Raw genomic sequence first — 16496 nt, forward strand, 5'->3', positions numbered from 1 at the left:
GTAGAAATCCCAGCTCTGCTACTTCCTGCCTGGTGACCTTGGACAGCTCCCTTCCCCTCTCTGGGCCTCAGTTTCCCATCTGAACACTGGCGATCAGAGCAGCACCCACCTCACAGGATAGTTCTAAAGATGACATGCACCTGGCACATGATGGTGCTCTGTGAAGGGCAGCTTTCCAAAGCCTCTCCCATGCAGGGCCTTGCCAGGCCCTTTCGAGGAATTGCTTTGTTGGGCGGCATCCTTCCATCTGTGTTTTCCCAGACCTCTGAGCCCTTGAGACAGCTTCTGCCCATTATAATTATTTGGACTCTGGGCACTTCCAGCTGAGAGGGCTCAGGCTCTGAAGGGCCCAGGCTCCCAGTGACAGCTGTCATGTCTCAGGACGGAGGAGGACAGAGCAGGAGGGCTGCCCTTCGTCTGCACCTGCTACCCCCAAGCCCTGGGAGAGGGGCATCTCTGCTCACCACTCCCAGGATTCCATGACCACCTCAGCCTCACTCTCAAAACCCAGAGCATTTTGGGTGGGTGGGAGTCTGGGACAGAGCCCCAGGAAGTCCAGGAGGGGAGCCGGTGCCAGGTCCTGGAGAGGAGTCTGCCAGGGACCAGCATAGGGTTTGGATTATCAGCACATGAAAGCACTGGATAGCCAAGGAGACAGCCACAGCCTGGCAGAGGGGCCTCCCACCTCCTTCACCTCCCAGATCCCTGAGGGCAGAACCCCAGGGGAGGGGACTCTCAGAAGGCCTGCTACTGACTGACAGTGATTTCCCTTTCCCCAAGGATCCTGAAGCTTCAGCCCAGCAGGCAGAAGCTGCGGGATAGAGAGCCCTGCCGGCTCAGCCCTGCCGCTCAGCCTGGCCGCTATGTCCTGTCTCTGATAACCAGCTGTCAGCTGAGCCCCAAGCGGCGGGGCGCACCCGGGTTTGTTTGCCAAGCCCGAGTGCTGGAGCTTCCTGGACCCTCCTGCCCTGGAAGGGAGGGGGTCGGTGCTGCAGCAGGCCAGGTGGCATCTCCGGCGGAGAAGGGACAGAATCCCAGGGTGCCCATCCCACGCAGGTCCACTGCCTCAGTGCCCCCATCTCACAGCACTCTCCTTGTCCCAAGCCCGGAGGCAGTCCAGTGGGGGTCACTGGGCAAGGGGCAGAGCCGGGCGGGGTGGTGCACAGCCAGCAGAGGAAAGACAGGACGCCGGGTACTGCCTCCCTCACCCACCGCCCCCTACCCGCACCCAGGCCCGATGCAGATATGGAAGGGCGTCGCTGGCTCTAGGGCAGGGAGGTAGCTGCCCCCAATGGACAGAGGCTCTCGGACCCCGAGCACCCAGGGCAGGGCCCGGACCTCCTGACCCCGCCCCCGGGGAGGCCAGCTCATTTGCATGGCCCCGCCTGAGAGCGGCCATTGGTAGCGGCGGCGGGAGGCCGGGCCTGAGTGGCTGCGGGGCTGTGGGGCGGCGGGGGCGGGGCGGCGCGGAGCAGGGCGCCTGGGAGGTAGCTGCAGCCGCCGCGGGACGGTTTCGGCTTAGGGTCTGGGTCTGGCTCCGAGGGCGCGGGAAGCAGGGTGTCCCGGGGCGCAGCGGCTGCAGCGGGAGCGTACTGAGCGCCTGCCAGCCGCCTGCCATGTCCAGGAAAAAGACCCCCAAGAGCAAGGGGGGTAGCGCGGCCGCTACCTCCGCACTGCCCGCCACCCACGGGTCCCGGCCCGTGCGCCCCGGGACTGCGCGCCCTGGCCCCGAGGCACCTCCCAACGGGCCCCCGCAGCCTGGCCGGTCTTCGCTTGGCGGCGGCGGCGACTTCTACGACGTCGCCTTCAAGGTGAGCCGGGCACCCCCAGCCCCATGCGAGCGCAGCAGGTGGCGTCCGGCCGGAGCCGAGTGGGTAGGGGGTCCGGGGAAAGGGTGCAGGGCCCTGCAGACCTTCGGCGAGGAGCTGGCTCGAGCGGCACCCCGCAGCTGCAGTTGGCATGGCTGGTGCGGTGCATCACACACACACACACACACACACACACACACAGCTGTCAAACCTGGGTTTGGGATACCCAACATATGGCAGGGCCTGCCCCCTTCCCCTCCCCACACCCCACCTAGCTGACATGGCCGGACAAGGGGTCCTGCGGAAGTCAGAGCCTGGCAGGTGTCCTCTCCCTGTTCCCTTATGCTCCTGCCCCCACCCACGCTCATCATTTCCCATATGCTGCCTTCTCTCACCCCCAGGGTCTTTTGGTCTCTTCTCTTTAGGAGGCAAGACTAAGAAGAGGTTTGCCAGTTTGGTGGGGAATGCTGGAGCCTCCTTCAGGCCAAGGCAGAAGCTTGTGAATTGTGGGGACGGGGGTGGCAGGCCCATCTTTGGGTTTTGGAGCCTTTGGCAACAGGCTGGGGGAGGGGAGAAGGAGAGGGAGCCCTGACTGCCCCTCCCTGTCCACAGATGTGGTCTGAGCCTCTCTTCATGTCAAGATCTGACCCTCACTTGGCAAATTCCTCTAGAGCCTTGCTGGGATTGTAAGAAGCCCCCTGGCACAGAGGCCCCCCACCCAGGCCTCCCAGCGGCCAACCCTCATGTTCTGCTCCCCACTAAGCCCCAAATGCTCCCCTTCCAGACCAAGCATGGTGTCCAGGTAGCACCCTGGATGGAGGCAGCTACTCCCACTCCCCACTGATGGAGACAGGCCAATGTTCAGGAGAGGGGACAGAACCTTCTAGAGGTGGAAGCTGGAAGTCCAGGCCCTGTGTCTCCCCCAGGCCCTACTGAACCTGCAGACTTAGGATACCTCCCTCCACTTCTGACACTCACCCACAGCCCATCTGACCAGGCCAGCTCAGGGAAGACCAGACACCCCTCCGGGTGGGCCAGCACCCAGGTCCCCTCTGCTCTTTGTGCCCCAGGTCATGCTGGTGGGAGACTCAGGCGTGGGGAAGACCTGCTTACTCGTGCGCTTTAAGGATGGGGCTTTCCTGGCAGGGACCTTCATCTCCACTGTGGGCATCGACTTCAGGGTAAGAGTGGAGGCTGATGTCCCAAGCACTGACTGGGCCCAGCCCGTGCCCTGGGCCCCCAACACCAGCTAAGAGCTGCTCAAAACACCCCTGGGCAGCTGGTTCTCCATTATCCCTGTGGCACCGACAGGCTCATGAGGTGGAGCTCCTGGCTGGACCACCTGGCTCCCATGGTCAAGGTGGTTGAGGTGGGATGCCTTAACCACCAAGCTGCCTGCCTCCCGACATCTCAAGGTCCTGGAGAGAGGTGGTGGCTGTATACAATTGAAGCAGAGATGGTACCCCTGTGCCTGGGGCACGACCCTGGGGGCTGTATCTTGTGAATTGGGGGCGGTGGATGCTGGTGTCCCCATGGGAACTCAAGACCCATGTCCACTCAGGAGGCCAGCATTGCTGCCCCATTGTACAGAGGGGCCCTGAGGTGCCAGGTGGCCTGCCCAGGCCATACCAGACAGACGGCTGTGGCATTGAAGCACACACTCAGTCTCAGAGCCAGGGAGAAGTCCCTGCCCTTGGGTGAGGAGGCTTATGGGAAATGCTCCCACCTGGCTGCTTTCCCTGGTGGAGCCCCCTCACCACCTCACCCCCCACTAGAGGGCTATGTCCTGGGGTCCTTCTGGGGGATGTCCCAGGACTCTTGGCTCCCCAAAAGCCCTCCAGCACCCCAAGCAGACTGTGGGGTCACAGGGGAATGATGGGGGCCACAGCCTTAGGCCTGCAGGGCTCAGGCATCAGTCTAAATTCCACGTGCTGAGGTGAGGAGATCTCAGCAAATCCCAAATTTGCATTTTTCTCATTAGACCCAGTCAGCAGAAGGCTGGCAGGGACGCCCTTCTGGGGACTGGGAAGGCGGGGCTCCCTCCAGTCCAGGGAGCCATTCTCTACCCTGTCTGTGGGGGCAGAGCCTCTCAAGTCCTCTGGGATGAAGGGTTGAGGTGACAGAAGGGGGAGGTTTAGGCCCAGTCCTCTGCCTGTTCTGTCCTCACCTCCCCACTTCTCACCTCTCTCTTGGCTCTGGGGCAGGTGGTGAGGCTGTGTGGTTTGCACCCCTGTTCAGGGTGCCAGGGAAGGCGGGGTGTCCTCCCCAGCCTCCCTGCAGCAGGGCAGATGGCTGCACCCAGTTCCCGGGAGACCCAGAAGCACCCTGACAGCAGGTGCTGGATGAAGAGGGAGGTGGTGCTGTTTCTGCTGCCTGGGGCCTCAGCTGGTGGTTAGCAGCTCCTGTCCCCACACCAGCAGATAGGAACCGGGGTTGAGCCACTCCCTGCTCTAGTCCTGAACTGGGAGGGCCTGGCTAGGGAGCATCATCAGCCAAGCACATAATGAGCACCCACTGTGTACTACCAAGCCAAGTTCTGGGCTCAGTGCTTACTGCATGGGGCCCTATCCTCAGGCAGCTGCCGTTGGAGCGGGAAGAGAGGCTTTCAAATTACACTTTAGCTCGTACCAAGCCAGACTCGTTTCTCAGTGCTTTGCATATAGTAGCTCATAAAGTAATCAGGGCAGCCATGTGATGAGCACCCTGGCTACCCCCATTTGTGGATGGGGAAACTGAGGCACAGTGTTAGTAATGGGCCTGGGGTCACATGGTGGGTGACTTCAAATAAGTCGTGCAAGTGGCTCTAAGCAAAAGGAGCAGTGTGTGCAGAGCTTTGAGAAGTGCTGGTGGCCTGGGAGAGGGGGCTGGAGTGGGGCCTTGAGACCTAGGAGCAGAGTGCAGGAGGGAGGCGTGCAGTCTGAAGCTGAACCGGCAAGCGGGGAAGCCACCGGGGCTGGGCACCAGGGGGAGGAGGGCAGCTGGGGTAAAGGAGAGAGAGGGGAAGGGCTGGGTGCAGAGCAACAGGACTCAGTGAGTGACTGGGGTGGGTGGCGACCGGGGGCCCTGCAGGGCAGAGGAGCTGGTGGGGCTGTGTGTCAGGCCTCCAGGACGGGCAGAGGAAGAACCACCTGGCCCAGAATGGACACAGCTGGCCATGGAGGGCGGCAACCTTCCAGTCCATCAGGACAGCCAGCTGAGCGGGGGTGGCCTGGGCACCCTCTGTGCACGGGTCACCAGGAGGGGCTCAGCAGCAGGAGGTGTTGGAGGTATGGGGGAGAGCTGGGTGGACACCAGGACTTGGATTCAAGGGGAAGCTTTATCTGTAGGTAGAGGGCAGAACCAGGTGGGCCCTGGAGGCAGAGCCAGCTGAGGCCCGAGATAATGAATTCAGGGTCACACCGGGGCCCCTCAGTCCCAGGCTGAGTCCTGGCCTGGCACTGCCTGCCTCCCCCACCCTATCCACCCCCCCCCTCCACCGGAGGGTGGCACCGGTCTAGCTGCTGCCTAGGACGGTGCACTCAGCCCTGGGCCCTCCTTGGAGCTGGTTGGTTGTGTTTCAGAACAAAGTTCTGGATGTGGATGGCATGAAGGTGAAGCTGCAGGTGAGAGGTGACTGGGGGAGGGGTAATTGAGGGCAGGGGGCACCTGGAAGGGAATGGGCAGCCCTGACAGCTGCACTATGCCCTTGCTGCAGATCTGGGACACGGCTGGCCAGGAAAGGTTCCGCAGCGTCACCCATGCCTACTACCGAGACGCTCATGGTGAGCTCATGGGCACTGTAACCTAGCTCCAGGGAGTTGGGGCCATACTCCCTAGGCTTCTGCTTGGAGAAGGGCACCCTGGGTGTGAGTGGGCAGAAGTGTGAAGGGTGCGATGCATGAGGGTGAGGGTGATGGGGAGCCACTGTGGGCTCTGCAGGTGTCCTCACTGGCCCTCTGCCCCCAGCACTGCTGCTGCTCTATGACATCACCAACAAGGCCTCCTTCGACAGCATCCAGGTCAGTGGCTTCCTTCCTGGTGGCGGAGACAGGGAGATGGGGCCTGACTCCATCCCCAGCCTCCCTCAGGCACAGATGGCATCAGGGTCCCAGAGAATTCTGAGGACCCAAGTACAGTGACTCAGGTTGAGAGTGAGCTGAAGGGGGCCGGGGAGACCTAGTCCACCAGCCCAACTCCTTAGATAAGGTACCTGATGGATCACCCCTGCACGGCACGTGGGGAGCACTAGTTCAGGGGCCCTCCTGTTAGCCAGACACTGACAGGCACTGTGGGGTGTGCTCTGGAGGGGGGCAAGGGATGCCAGGAGCCCCAGCCTCCAGCTTGTCCTCAGCTCTCCCCCCACAGGCCTGGCTGACAGAGATCCAGGAGTATGCCCAGCATAACGTGGTACTCATGCTGCTGGGGAACAAGGTGGGCACCCCAGCCTGTCTCATCTACCCTGGCTCTACAGAGGGTGGAGGGTGGCAGGGGAGTGAGCTGGGGCCAACTCTCACCAAGACTCCTGTGCCAGGTGGACTCTGCCCAGGAGCGTGTGGTGAAAAGGGACGATGGGGAGAAGCTGGCCAAGGTGAGCTGCGGTTGGGTGGGCAGCCAGAGAGTGCTCCTGGGGCTGCAGGGCCTGAGCTGTCCTCACTAGGTGGCCAACGGCTGTTTGCAGGAGTATGGGCTGCCGTTCATGGAGACCAGCGCCAAGACGGGCCTCAATGTGGACTTGGCTTTCATGGCCATAGCAAAGTAAGTCCTGGCAGTTATCAGGAAGACCTCCAGACCCAGCGTCTGAATCCCCTTGTTGGGGGTACAGATCACCCTATTCCATGGTCATTTCTGCCCCACAGGGAGTTGAAGCAGCGCTGCATGAAAACTCCCAGTGAGCCTCGCTTTCAGCTGGACGACTACGTCAAGAGGGAGGGCCGGGGGCACTCCTGCTGCAAACCCTGAACCTGGCTGGGGACGGCCACCAGGGTGTTCTCCTGGAAGACTGGATAGAGTCTACACATCCCTGACTTCACCACCCAGCAGCCAGTCCCAGGGTGTCTGTTTCTAGGAATCCCAGGCTGAACCTTGCCCTTCCCTCATCTGGGCAGCCATCCAGAGCCTCAGTCCCAACAAACAGGCTTCAGGAAGCCAGAGGGTCTGCAGCCCTCCTTCACCTGCTGCTGCCTGAGGGCCGTGCCCCCAAGGTCTTCACAGAAGAGCAACCAACTTCTACACAGGAGGGCTACCCAACGATGTATAGACTGCCAGGCGCCTGGTCCTCTGGACCACGGTGCTCTGCCACCCCCTCCTGGGCACGCCCAGCTTCCAGGCTGGGCTGCAGTGCCCGCACCACGTGTACAGTGCCTAAACACCTAGAAAGCCATGTCTGCAGCTGCACACGTTGCCCCCTGCCCACACCTGGGGCAGAGGGCTTCACCGCGAATCACATCATGCATCTGTGCCCCAAGGACCAGAGCTGCCTAGCCCCCCCACCAGGAGGCCCTGGTTCAAACATCAACAAGGTCTTTCATGTTACCTTGGAGGATGCCAAGGCTGTGGCTTTGTAATGCAGTGAATACAATGTGGGAAGCCACAAAAATGTCAGGCAAACCAGGACTGCCAGCCCTCGCCTGTTGACCAGGCTACCATCTCAGCAGGCTGATACAGGGCCTGGGCTTGGCAAGGTCAAGCCAGGGGGGTGGGCAGGGTACTCCACCTTGTACTAAAATCTTGAAGTCAGTGTTTTGATTGAGAGCTTTTGTTTCCAGTCCTAGTGAATAAAGTTGTGTTTTCTGGAGTGCCTGCCTTGTCCATTGAAAGAAAGCAATGCTCAGGGACTGTTAGTGAGGAATCAGAGGAATTAAGAGTTCACCACCCACCCCAAGGCAAAGGTACACAAGAAAACCTATCCTTACAGGTAAAAACAGAGAAGGTGGTCCAAATAGGTGGAAAGTCACTGGCGTGAACTTCCATTTTCATGCTCTGCCCCTGAGACTGCCCAGGGATGACCCAGTCGTCCCATGGAATCCTCTGGGGTACAAACAGGCATGAAAATAAAGACACGTGTGCTCCAATCAACTTACCACCTTTGCTTTATTGCTAAGCACTTCAGAGACTTACAGATGTCTTCTTTGAGGAAAGAATCCAATGAGACCAAGAATCCAGAAGAGACCAAGACTGTGAAACAGATGTGTTGGGCTGGAAAATCCCCTTGACCACAAGAATGAGGAAACTGTAGTCGCTTTGTCTTCCACCCAGTCAGGGCCCAAAGCTCCTGCTAGTACCTTATCTTGAAGTGTCAGCAGGAGAATGGTTGCAGCTGCTCAGCCACCTATCTCTTACCTCAAATTTCCCAAGTGACGTGGACCCCAAGAACTCTTTATTGGCAGGATGAGGGGTGGAGGTCTGTCTTCTGTAGCTTCTTCAGGCTGGCACTGGGCTTGTGGACCCTACCTAATTGGGGCCACGGAACTCTCACCCTGTCTTGTCCAGGGGCCCCAGGGTGACTTCTGCTGTTATTCCAGTAGGATCTATGTCAGGGAATGGCTGGAATCCCTGTATCACCATCATCTTGATGTGGAATTGTTGCAACCTGGAAGCAAACTTAACAAGCAGATTAAAGAGGCAGGGGCCAAAGTTCAGTAAAAGGATTATGGCAACTAGAGGCCCAAGCAGGGGGTAAGAACCAGATCACACTTGGTAACATCTCCTTAACTGCAGTCTAGTCAGCACTTGGGTTACCCTGTCTGAAGGAATGAAGCCATTTGGCGTGGTCACATTTTCTTGATGTCCTCTTCTACTAACCCAGTGTTATTGATGTAGGTGCAACATGTCTCATTGATAAACTGCACATACTCCTCCTTGTTCGGCTAGGAGGAAGTCCAAGGCCAGTCTATTAGCCATCACTTTAGTAGCCAAGGAACTTAGAGACAATGAGAGTCTGGTGAGTGCATTCCCTGTGGATTCACTCAGGACAGGGCATCTGAAAAATTGTGGAGCACCACTTCATGATAAACAAAGCCTCCCCAAGGGGCCACCAAAGCAATGGCAGCTCCATTTCCTGCCGAAAGGAGACCAACTGCCCTTTTGCCCCAGGGGTGGGTGATGTTATAGATGGCAATACCTGGGTTTGTTTGGTTACTCAGTTGGCCTAGCGTTACATGCCCTGTAAACAGAGCACTGTCTATACAAGGAAAGGCCACAGCTAATCCCAAGAAAGGGAAAGAGGAATTGGGGTTTTTTGAAGAGGACAGTCAGTTTGCACCTGGACCACAAAGGAGTAGATGTCTGGGAGGGGCACATGCCTGACAGTACTGTTGTGGAATTAAACCACTTTAGTAGAGTCCGCCCAAGGGGGGGGGGGTTCCAGTACAGTTGGAGGAGAGAATCCCACCACTGAATAAACGTGTATGAGTCTTTTCGAAGGCTTTGGGAGAGGCAAAAAACATGTACCACGTGTGGGGAAGATGTGTGCTAGACACTTAGCGCCAGGCCTGTCCAGGAGACACACATCCCACTGACCAGCTGATCTTGGAGGAACCAATGGGTGGCGTTGCCTGTTTGGTCTTTGCAATTAAAATTAGGGGTAATGGTGGTGATGTTAACTGCTGGTGTATTGCAGAATTTAGTTCCAGGCTTCTGGCATGGACAGCAAGATGAGTTACCTTTATGACAGAGTAGAAGACAAATATGTTTTGATGGGGGGAGCTTTGTGTGCTGGATGCACTAACAAGAGGGAAGCTTCCAGGCATGGAAGCTATGCCAAGAGCTGGATGTGGACTCTGAGGGGAGCAGGGGTTGCAGGACCTTCAGCCAGAGTAAGTTCAAGGTCATTACTGGGTGTGTAGCTTAGTTCTTTAAGCTTATAGGCATTCCTTTGAGGATTGGGATGGTAGACCCAGCACTGAGACAGATTCTCTCCCTGAGCAATAATTCTTGAGAGATTTACTACTGCGTTGGATCCTCACTCCCCTGACATGAATCCCCAAAGGAGGGGGAGAAAAGTTAGGGTGACTAATAACTTAATAATGACATCAATCAGAGTTCTAATTTAGGAAGCAACCGGAATGCAAGTAGCATTAAAAGAAATCCTGCAGTAAACAAGAGCCCAGTAGCAAATACAGACTCCCAGCCTACTGTCACTTATCTTGCTTTTGTTACCCGGAGAGCCCCAAAGAAATTAATGTCAAAGTGAGAGTTTACTTATCAATGCGGTTGTCACTTGGCTTGGGGATCACCCTCCTGAATAAGTATTTGAGGTCTTGGGCAGGTTCACAGGAATAGCTGTGATGTGGGTCTTCAGGTTCCTGTAACAAATCAGTGGAAGTAGGTTTAATTCTGGGTAGATGGACCCAACTAGTGACTCCATGAAGCTTAACCGCTGTAGGGGTGCTTAGCAAAACTTGATAAAGACTCTTTTGCTTTGGGAGTAGCTGGTCACCAGGGGACTCATTTTTCCAGGTCTTTAAGAGCACCCAGTACCCAGGGTTTACAATGGAGTAACTGGGGCTGTTATCTGGGGAGAGCTGAACTGTTTCCATATTCTTGAATAGCCCTTCAGACCTGGCCCAGGTTAATAATGTATTTAAGGTGTGCCTGGGTTTCTAAGGCGGTTACCATGTCCAGGGTGAGGAATAGCCTACCATGTCATTTCAAAGGGGCTCAACCTAGTTGTTTTAGGGGCTGCCCCAACGCTTAAGAGTTGCTGGCAGCAGGTGGCACCACCTGCTATTATCAGGTTTTGATATTTCCTGACAAGAGCTTACCCAAGGTTTTCTTTAGGGTATGATTGGTCTGTTCCACCTTTCCTGAGGACTGAGGTCTACAGGACAAATAAAGGTAGTATCTATTTCCTAGGGTCTTTTGGGTAACCTCTGCTATGAATTGAAGGTCCACTGTCAATCTGGAGGTGTCAGGGCAACCCAAACCTAAGGATAATTTCCTTCAGAAGTGCTCTAGCCATTTCAGTTGCCTTTTCTGTCCTAGGGGGAAAGGCCTCCACCCATCCAGTAAAACTACCCACAAAGATTAATATCTGAAGCTCTGGAAAGAGGCCATCTGAGTGAAATCCATTTGCCAGTCCTCTCCTGGCTAAGGCCCACATTGCTGGACTGGGCTCATAAAGGGGGGGGGGGGCCTTGAAATGGCCCCCTTATTTATGGGTGGTAGAGGGCACAGGCTCGAGTAACCCTTTTATTATATCTGGGAGTCATTTTCTCGTTAAAAGGCAGAAAACCACTGTAGACACAGTATCCTTCCCCAGATGGAGAAAAATCATGTAGCCCTTGAATTTTCCATTGGTCAGAAAAAGCAATTTTTGATGCGCCACCAGCCTTCTGTTCCCTTAGTTCACCCTATTTCTTGTTCCCAGGTTTCCTCAGGAGTACCTGGGCATGTTAGAAGGGGTAAGGGATGAGATTAATGTCATTTGTTGTATCAGGACTGCTTTCTCTGCTTCTCCATCTGCCCTGTTGTTCCCTTTGATAATTTGGGAGATTCCCTTTTGGTGTCCATGGCAATGAATGACTGTTACTTGATTTGTCTGGTTTTTGAGCTGCCTCTGTGAGATCTCAGCCCCATACTTTACAGAGGAATTTTTTGCATTCAAGTCCTCTTTCCATATAGCTCATTGGCATGTAGAACGAGGTAGGCATATTTAGAGCCTGTATATAGGTTTATAATTTTTCCTTCCCCCCAAACTCCTAGTTCTTCCCTCCCCCAGGCAACCACAAGTCTTTTCTGAGTCTGTTTTTGTTTCACATGTTCCTTTGTGTTGTAGTTTGGATTCCACAAATAAATGATATCATATGGTATGTCTGACTCACTTCACTTAGTATTTCTAGGTCCATCCATGTTGCTGCAAATGGCATTATTTCATTCTTTTTAATGGCTGCGTAGTATTCCATTGCATATATCTACATCTTTATCCACTACTCTACTGGACATTTAGGTTGTTTCTGAATCTTGGTTATTGCAAATAGTGCTGCAGTGAACACTGGGATGCATGTATCTTCTCAAATTAGTTTTGTCTGGGTATTATGCCCAGGAGTGGAATTGCAGGATACTATGGCAACTGTAGTTTTAGGAACCTCCATACCGTTTTCCATAGTGGCTGCACCAACTTACATCCCCACCAACAGTGTAAGAGGGTTCCATTTTTCTGTGTTGGGAGGTTTTTTTTGCAGTACGTGGGCCTCTCCCGTTGCAGAGCACAGGTTCTGGACATGCAGGCTCAGCAGCCATGGCTCACGGGTCTGGCCATTCCGCGGCATGTGGGATCTTCCCGGACCGGGGCACGAACCCGTGTCCCTTGCATTGGCAGGCGGACTCTCAACCACTGCGCCACCAAGGAAGCCTGTGTTGGGAGTTTTGAGGATTACCTCTGGGGAGTCAAGAAGTAAACACTGGTACTTAGTTCAGTGGCCTTTGATCTCTAGAATCCTTTGTACTTGATGTTGGGGGGCGGGGGTGTGGACTTCCAAAGGTCCAGGTGGCTGTCCAAGGTAAGCTTGTTAGCTTCTTCCACTGATAGTGGCAGCTGCTGGCCGAAAGCAGCCAGGCCAACCTTAGGACACATCATCTAGTTGTGTGAAAAAATAGCCTATTGGCTGAGGAACTTCTAGTTTCTTTGACGACCCACAGAGCTTTTAGGGGATTAGAACTTCTTTTAGGTCCCCTGCTTTTCAGCCACATACAAAATGAATGGCTTTTTAAAATTGAGGAGACTCAGAGCAGGAGCTTTAATGAGGACCTGTGTGATACTGTTAAAAGCCTTTTCCTGTGTTCCTCAGCCCAAAGTAATGGTTCTGAATCTGGGCTTTTAATGGCTTCATATAGGAGCTCAGACATTAGCCCAAACCCTGGGAGATCCAGAGTCAGCAAAACCCTGCCTTTTTACCTTTGTAAAAAGGTAAAAAGAAACGTCTTTGGGGCACTTAGGCCTAACATACTCGTTTTCTATCTTGCGACAGCTGTCTACTTCCAGGGTTTATAATGTGTCCCACGTATTTAACTTGTTCCATTGAGATTTCTGCCTTTTTCTGGGAGATCCTGTAACCCTGGACCTCAAGAAAATTAAGAACTTCAATGATGTTCTCACTTGAGCCTCCACGGTGGGGCTATATGTTAATATATCATCTGCATACTGTAGCATAGCCCCTTTTAGACCTATTTCCCTTGGTTCCTTTCCTAGGGCCTGGGCAAACATTGTGAGCTGCCCCCAAACCCGTGGTAGGTTGTTTTGTCCAGGTGTATTGTTGCATCTGGCCCGAGTGGGGGTTAGTCCACTCGAAGGCAAACAGATAATATGAGGGATGAACTGGGATGTAAAAGAAGGCATCCTTGAGGTTGAGAACAGTCAACCATTTAGCGTTTTCAAGGACTTGGGGTAGTATCTTATAAGGATTGGCCACAAGGGGGAGTATAGGAACTACTGCCTCTTTTACTGCTGAGGTCTTGCACCATCCTATATCCATCCCCCCATTAGGCTAACTGACAGAATAGGAATATTGCATTGAGACTGACAGGGAACCAAGAGGCCATATTTTAAGAATTTATGTATGAGGGGTTGTAACCCCTTTTTTGCCTCGAACCTAATGGGGTACTGTCTCTGGTTAGGGTAAGCAGCTTCTGGCTTAAGTCTAGTTTCTGCAGGTTGGGCATTTATGGCCCTCCTAGGGACTCCTTTGTCCAGTTTGCTGCAGGGTTCACTGCTTGTAGAATATGGCTGGGAACAAGCCCTTGCTCTTGTGTTGATCTACCTTAGCCAGGGTTAAGATAAGGGGCTGCTCTGCTTGGGGCCTCCTAACAGTAATATCGCCTTGAGGGAGCCCAGAAGATCTCTCCCTAGTAGTGGGGTAGGACAAAACTAAAAAGGCATGTTCAAAATAGCAAGTGAGAGCCCCAGTGAAGTGAAAGGTACAAGGCTTTCCATTGACACCAGTCACTGCAGCTTTTAGAGGAAAGAGGCCCAGCGTGAGAAATCAGGGCAGAGTAAGTGGTTCCTGTTAACAATTTTAAAAATTGATCTTGGGCTTCCCTGGTGGCGCAGTGGTTGAGAGTCCGCCTGCCGATGCAGGGGACATGGGTTCGTGCCCTGGTCCGGGAGGATCCCACATGCCGCGAAGCGGCTGGGCCCGTGAGCCATGGTCACTGAGCCTGCGAGTCCGGAGCCTGTGCTCCGCAATGGGAGAAGAGAAGGTCACAACAGTGAGAGGCCCGTGTATCGCAAAAAAAAAAAAAAATTGATCTTATCTGCCACCAGGGGCTCCTCAAGGGAGATAGACATCTTGTGGGGGCGGGGTGGGGGGAGCTGCCAGAATCCCTGGGCTGCTTCAGTCATCCAGCATGGCCATCTCAGGAGCAAGAGCCCCCATTCCCCTTGGGGACCAAGGGCAGACCCATCTCCAATTACTGGTCTGTTTGCAGACTGGGCAAGGCCCGGGAGTGTCTTCTGGTACTCATGGGCCCAATGGCCAGGTGACTTGCATTTGAAGCATTCCCCCTTGGTCTCGCCTCCGGACTGATGGTTGAACCTTTTTGCCCCCTTTGGGTTGCCCTGAGGTTGCAAGGCATGGCTGACAGCAACAGCTATCAGTTTAGCTTGAGCCTTGGCCTGCCTTTTTCCATGTTGAGTTCTATTCTCTTCCTCAGTTTGATCTCCATTATTACATATTCCAAAGGCCACCTCTGGGAGTTTGTGGGCCTAACTAACTTTTGTTGGAGCTTTTGCCTAATATCAAGGGCAGCAGAGACTGACCCTTGGGAGCAGAGATCTGTTAGCAAATTTCCTAAAAAGCCTCCACAAGCTGTCCCTCAGAGAGAACAGCGCTTTCTTCTTCCTCTTGGGTCACTTTCTTGACCTTTTCATTGTTGACTGGCTTCCAAATGCACCTTCTCATTCCTTCTAATAGGCATTGGACCTTGTGATGTCTGGCCTTTCCCCCCCAGGCAATTATAATCCCAAATGGGCTTATATGATTTGGGACTGCGTCCCGAACAACATAAATGTTGGACTGGTCCCTGGCAAACTGGTCAGCATACACCTGTGCTGCTGCCCATATCCTCTGCTTCTCCTCATGGGTACAGCATGTAGGTAAGACCATTTGGACGTCTTTCCAAGTTAAATCCAGGGCCAGGGTTAGGGTTTGAAATCCCCCGTGAACCTACTAGGGTCTTCAGAAAATTGGCCCAGTCTTTGTTTGCATTGGACTAAATCAGTTAAGAAGGGTGCATGTACTCTTGATTGTGCCTTTGCCATCTGCCACTTCCCTAAGTGGGCATATTCTCCCTGAACCTAGGTGATAGGAAGTTCCACTATGGCTTACTCCAGCAGGACCAGCATTTTCAACCTGGGGTATCGCTGGGTACAGAAGGGCATAGGGAAGAAGAGTTTGTGATTGGCCAAGGGAATCCAGAGAAGTACAGGTGCTTGTAGAGTAGAAAGGGCTGTTTCCCCCTTACGAGTTGGGATGTGGTTAAGAGAAGACTGTCTAGAATAACGGGAGGGTTCTCTGATTCCCCAGGTCTCTGATTACAGGAGCTGCATAGTGGGATTACTGGAGTTGGGCTCAATCGAAGGTGGCACGAGGGCAAAGGAGTCGGTAGATGATGCGATAGGAGACTAGGCAACAGAAGAGTCCAAAGTCACTCACCCACCCTGCTTTCTTGGTAACAAAAATAAAACCTAAGGAGTCCTGTGAATTCTACCCGACATAGCATTGGATTTAGCAATGTTGCGGGAGCAGTTTAGGAATGAGGTTCAAGAAATCCTTTCCCCAAATGGCGCAAAATCCCAGCTTCCCGCCAAAGAGAGAAGCCTTAGAAAAGAAGAGAGGCAGAGGGAGGGAGAAGCCAGCAGTCTCCAGCTGCAGCTGGGCAAGGCCCGCGATCTACCTTGAATCCAGGGATCCGAGTCAGGGCACCAAAGCCCCTAGACTGATGCTGATTTACCTCAAGGTCTCCAGCCGGATCACCGACAGTCCTGAAAGTCAGAAACCGCCCAAATGCAGACAGATGCCCAATCCTGCCATTTCCGGCAAGACCTGTTTTCACCCCCCAGGCCCTTCCATCAAGGGGGTGCACCCTAAAGCCTCAGTCTTGCAAAATAATCAGACTGCGCGTGCAGTTTTCATACGAGGTGTCAGAAATTAAAGCAATTCATCACAGGCTCGGAACTGAATTTGGGAAACCAGGCCCAGCCCAGCCTTACCTATACAGAGAAGCAGATCTGGAGATTCCGACTTCCCGGCAGAACTGGGGGGAGGGGGAAGCAGAAACGTGTAGAATGCCGAGGACCAAGATGTGTCTCAGGCGGAGGCTGGACCCGGGGGCTAGGTTGGCTGGCAGGTTTGGGCCACTTCCCCAACCCCCTCCGGGCCCGGTTGCTCCCTCAACCGTGGCGTAAGGAACAAGGAAGAACAACCGTACCAACCTCGTACTTGATCTGGAAAGAACGGACGATCCTGAGACTCAAGCTTTTATAGAAACTGCTCCACCTCTGCGATTGGGCAATCCTAGCGGAAGTACCTCCTCTCTTCACCGCTGATACGCTCCTTTCTCTACTCTCCAAGTCTCCACCAATCGAGCCTTGACATTTCTTTTGGGGGCGATCTCCCGGACCAGACATCCGAAGCTCCACCCTTTTGCAGAGGCCATTGAACTTAACTGTGAGCGACGGATATACATAGCCAATCAGAGTCCGATCTGCAACAT

At 54.3% G+C, this 16496-nt stretch overlaps 1 protein-coding gene and 1 non-coding gene across 7 annotated transcripts; one reads left to right on the plus strand and one right to left on the minus strand.

The window, feature by feature from the left end:
* Nucleotides 1-1451: 1451 nt before the first annotated feature.
* RAB26 (RAB26, member RAS oncogene family) lies at nucleotides 1452-7581 on the plus strand. Of its 6 annotated transcripts, none has more exons than XM_059036739.2 (9): nucleotides 1452-1811; nucleotides 2879-2989; nucleotides 5369-5410; nucleotides 5503-5569; nucleotides 5754-5806; nucleotides 6153-6218; nucleotides 6319-6375; nucleotides 6466-6542; nucleotides 6644-7581. In XM_059036739.2, the coding sequence occupies exons 1-9, from the start codon at nucleotides 1617-1619 to the stop codon at nucleotides 6744-6746; spliced, it is 771 nt and encodes a 256-aa protein (XP_058892722.1). In that variant the 5' UTR covers nucleotides 1452-1616; the 3' UTR covers nucleotides 6747-7581. The 6 variants fall into 6 exon arrangements, with proteins under 6 accessions (XP_058892722.1, XP_066868709.1, XP_066868710.1 ...); XM_067012608.1 differs by having other exon boundaries at nucleotides 1453-1811; nucleotides 5727-5806; nucleotides 6445-6542; XM_067012609.1 differs by having other exon boundaries at nucleotides 1453-1811; nucleotides 5727-5806.
* An 8289-nt stretch (nucleotides 7582-15870) lies between these two features.
* On the minus strand, nucleotides 15871-15953 carry LOC131741957 (small nucleolar RNA SNORD60). The gene has a single exon (XR_009331304.1). It is a non-coding gene; the product is annotated as a small nucleolar RNA SNORD60 (small nucleolar RNA).
* Between the last annotated feature and the right edge of the window lie 543 nt (nucleotides 15954-16496).

Source organism: Kogia breviceps, chromosome 14 (genome assembly GCF_026419965.1).
Source record: "Kogia breviceps isolate mKogBre1 chromosome 14, mKogBre1 haplotype 1, whole genome shotgun sequence".
Classification (NCBI taxonomy): domain Eukaryota; kingdom Metazoa; phylum Chordata; class Mammalia; order Artiodactyla; family Physeteridae; genus Kogia; species Kogia breviceps.

Excerpts from the sequence above, each read along its gene's own strand:
- RAB26 (XM_067012608.1), top strand. The coding sequence starts at position 1,617 with ATGTCCAGGAAAAAGACCCCCAAGAGCAAGGGGGGTAGCGCGGCCGCT. Across the intron at positions 2,990-5,368 it reads CTGTGGGCATCGACTTCAGG|AACAAAGTTCTGGATGTGGA; the intron begins GTAAGAGTGGAG and ends GTTGTGTTTCAG. Across the intron at positions 6,376-6,444 it reads ATGGGGAGAAGCTGGCCAAG|GTGGCCAACGGCTGTTTGCA; the intron begins GTGAGCTGCGGT and ends TGTCCTCACTAG.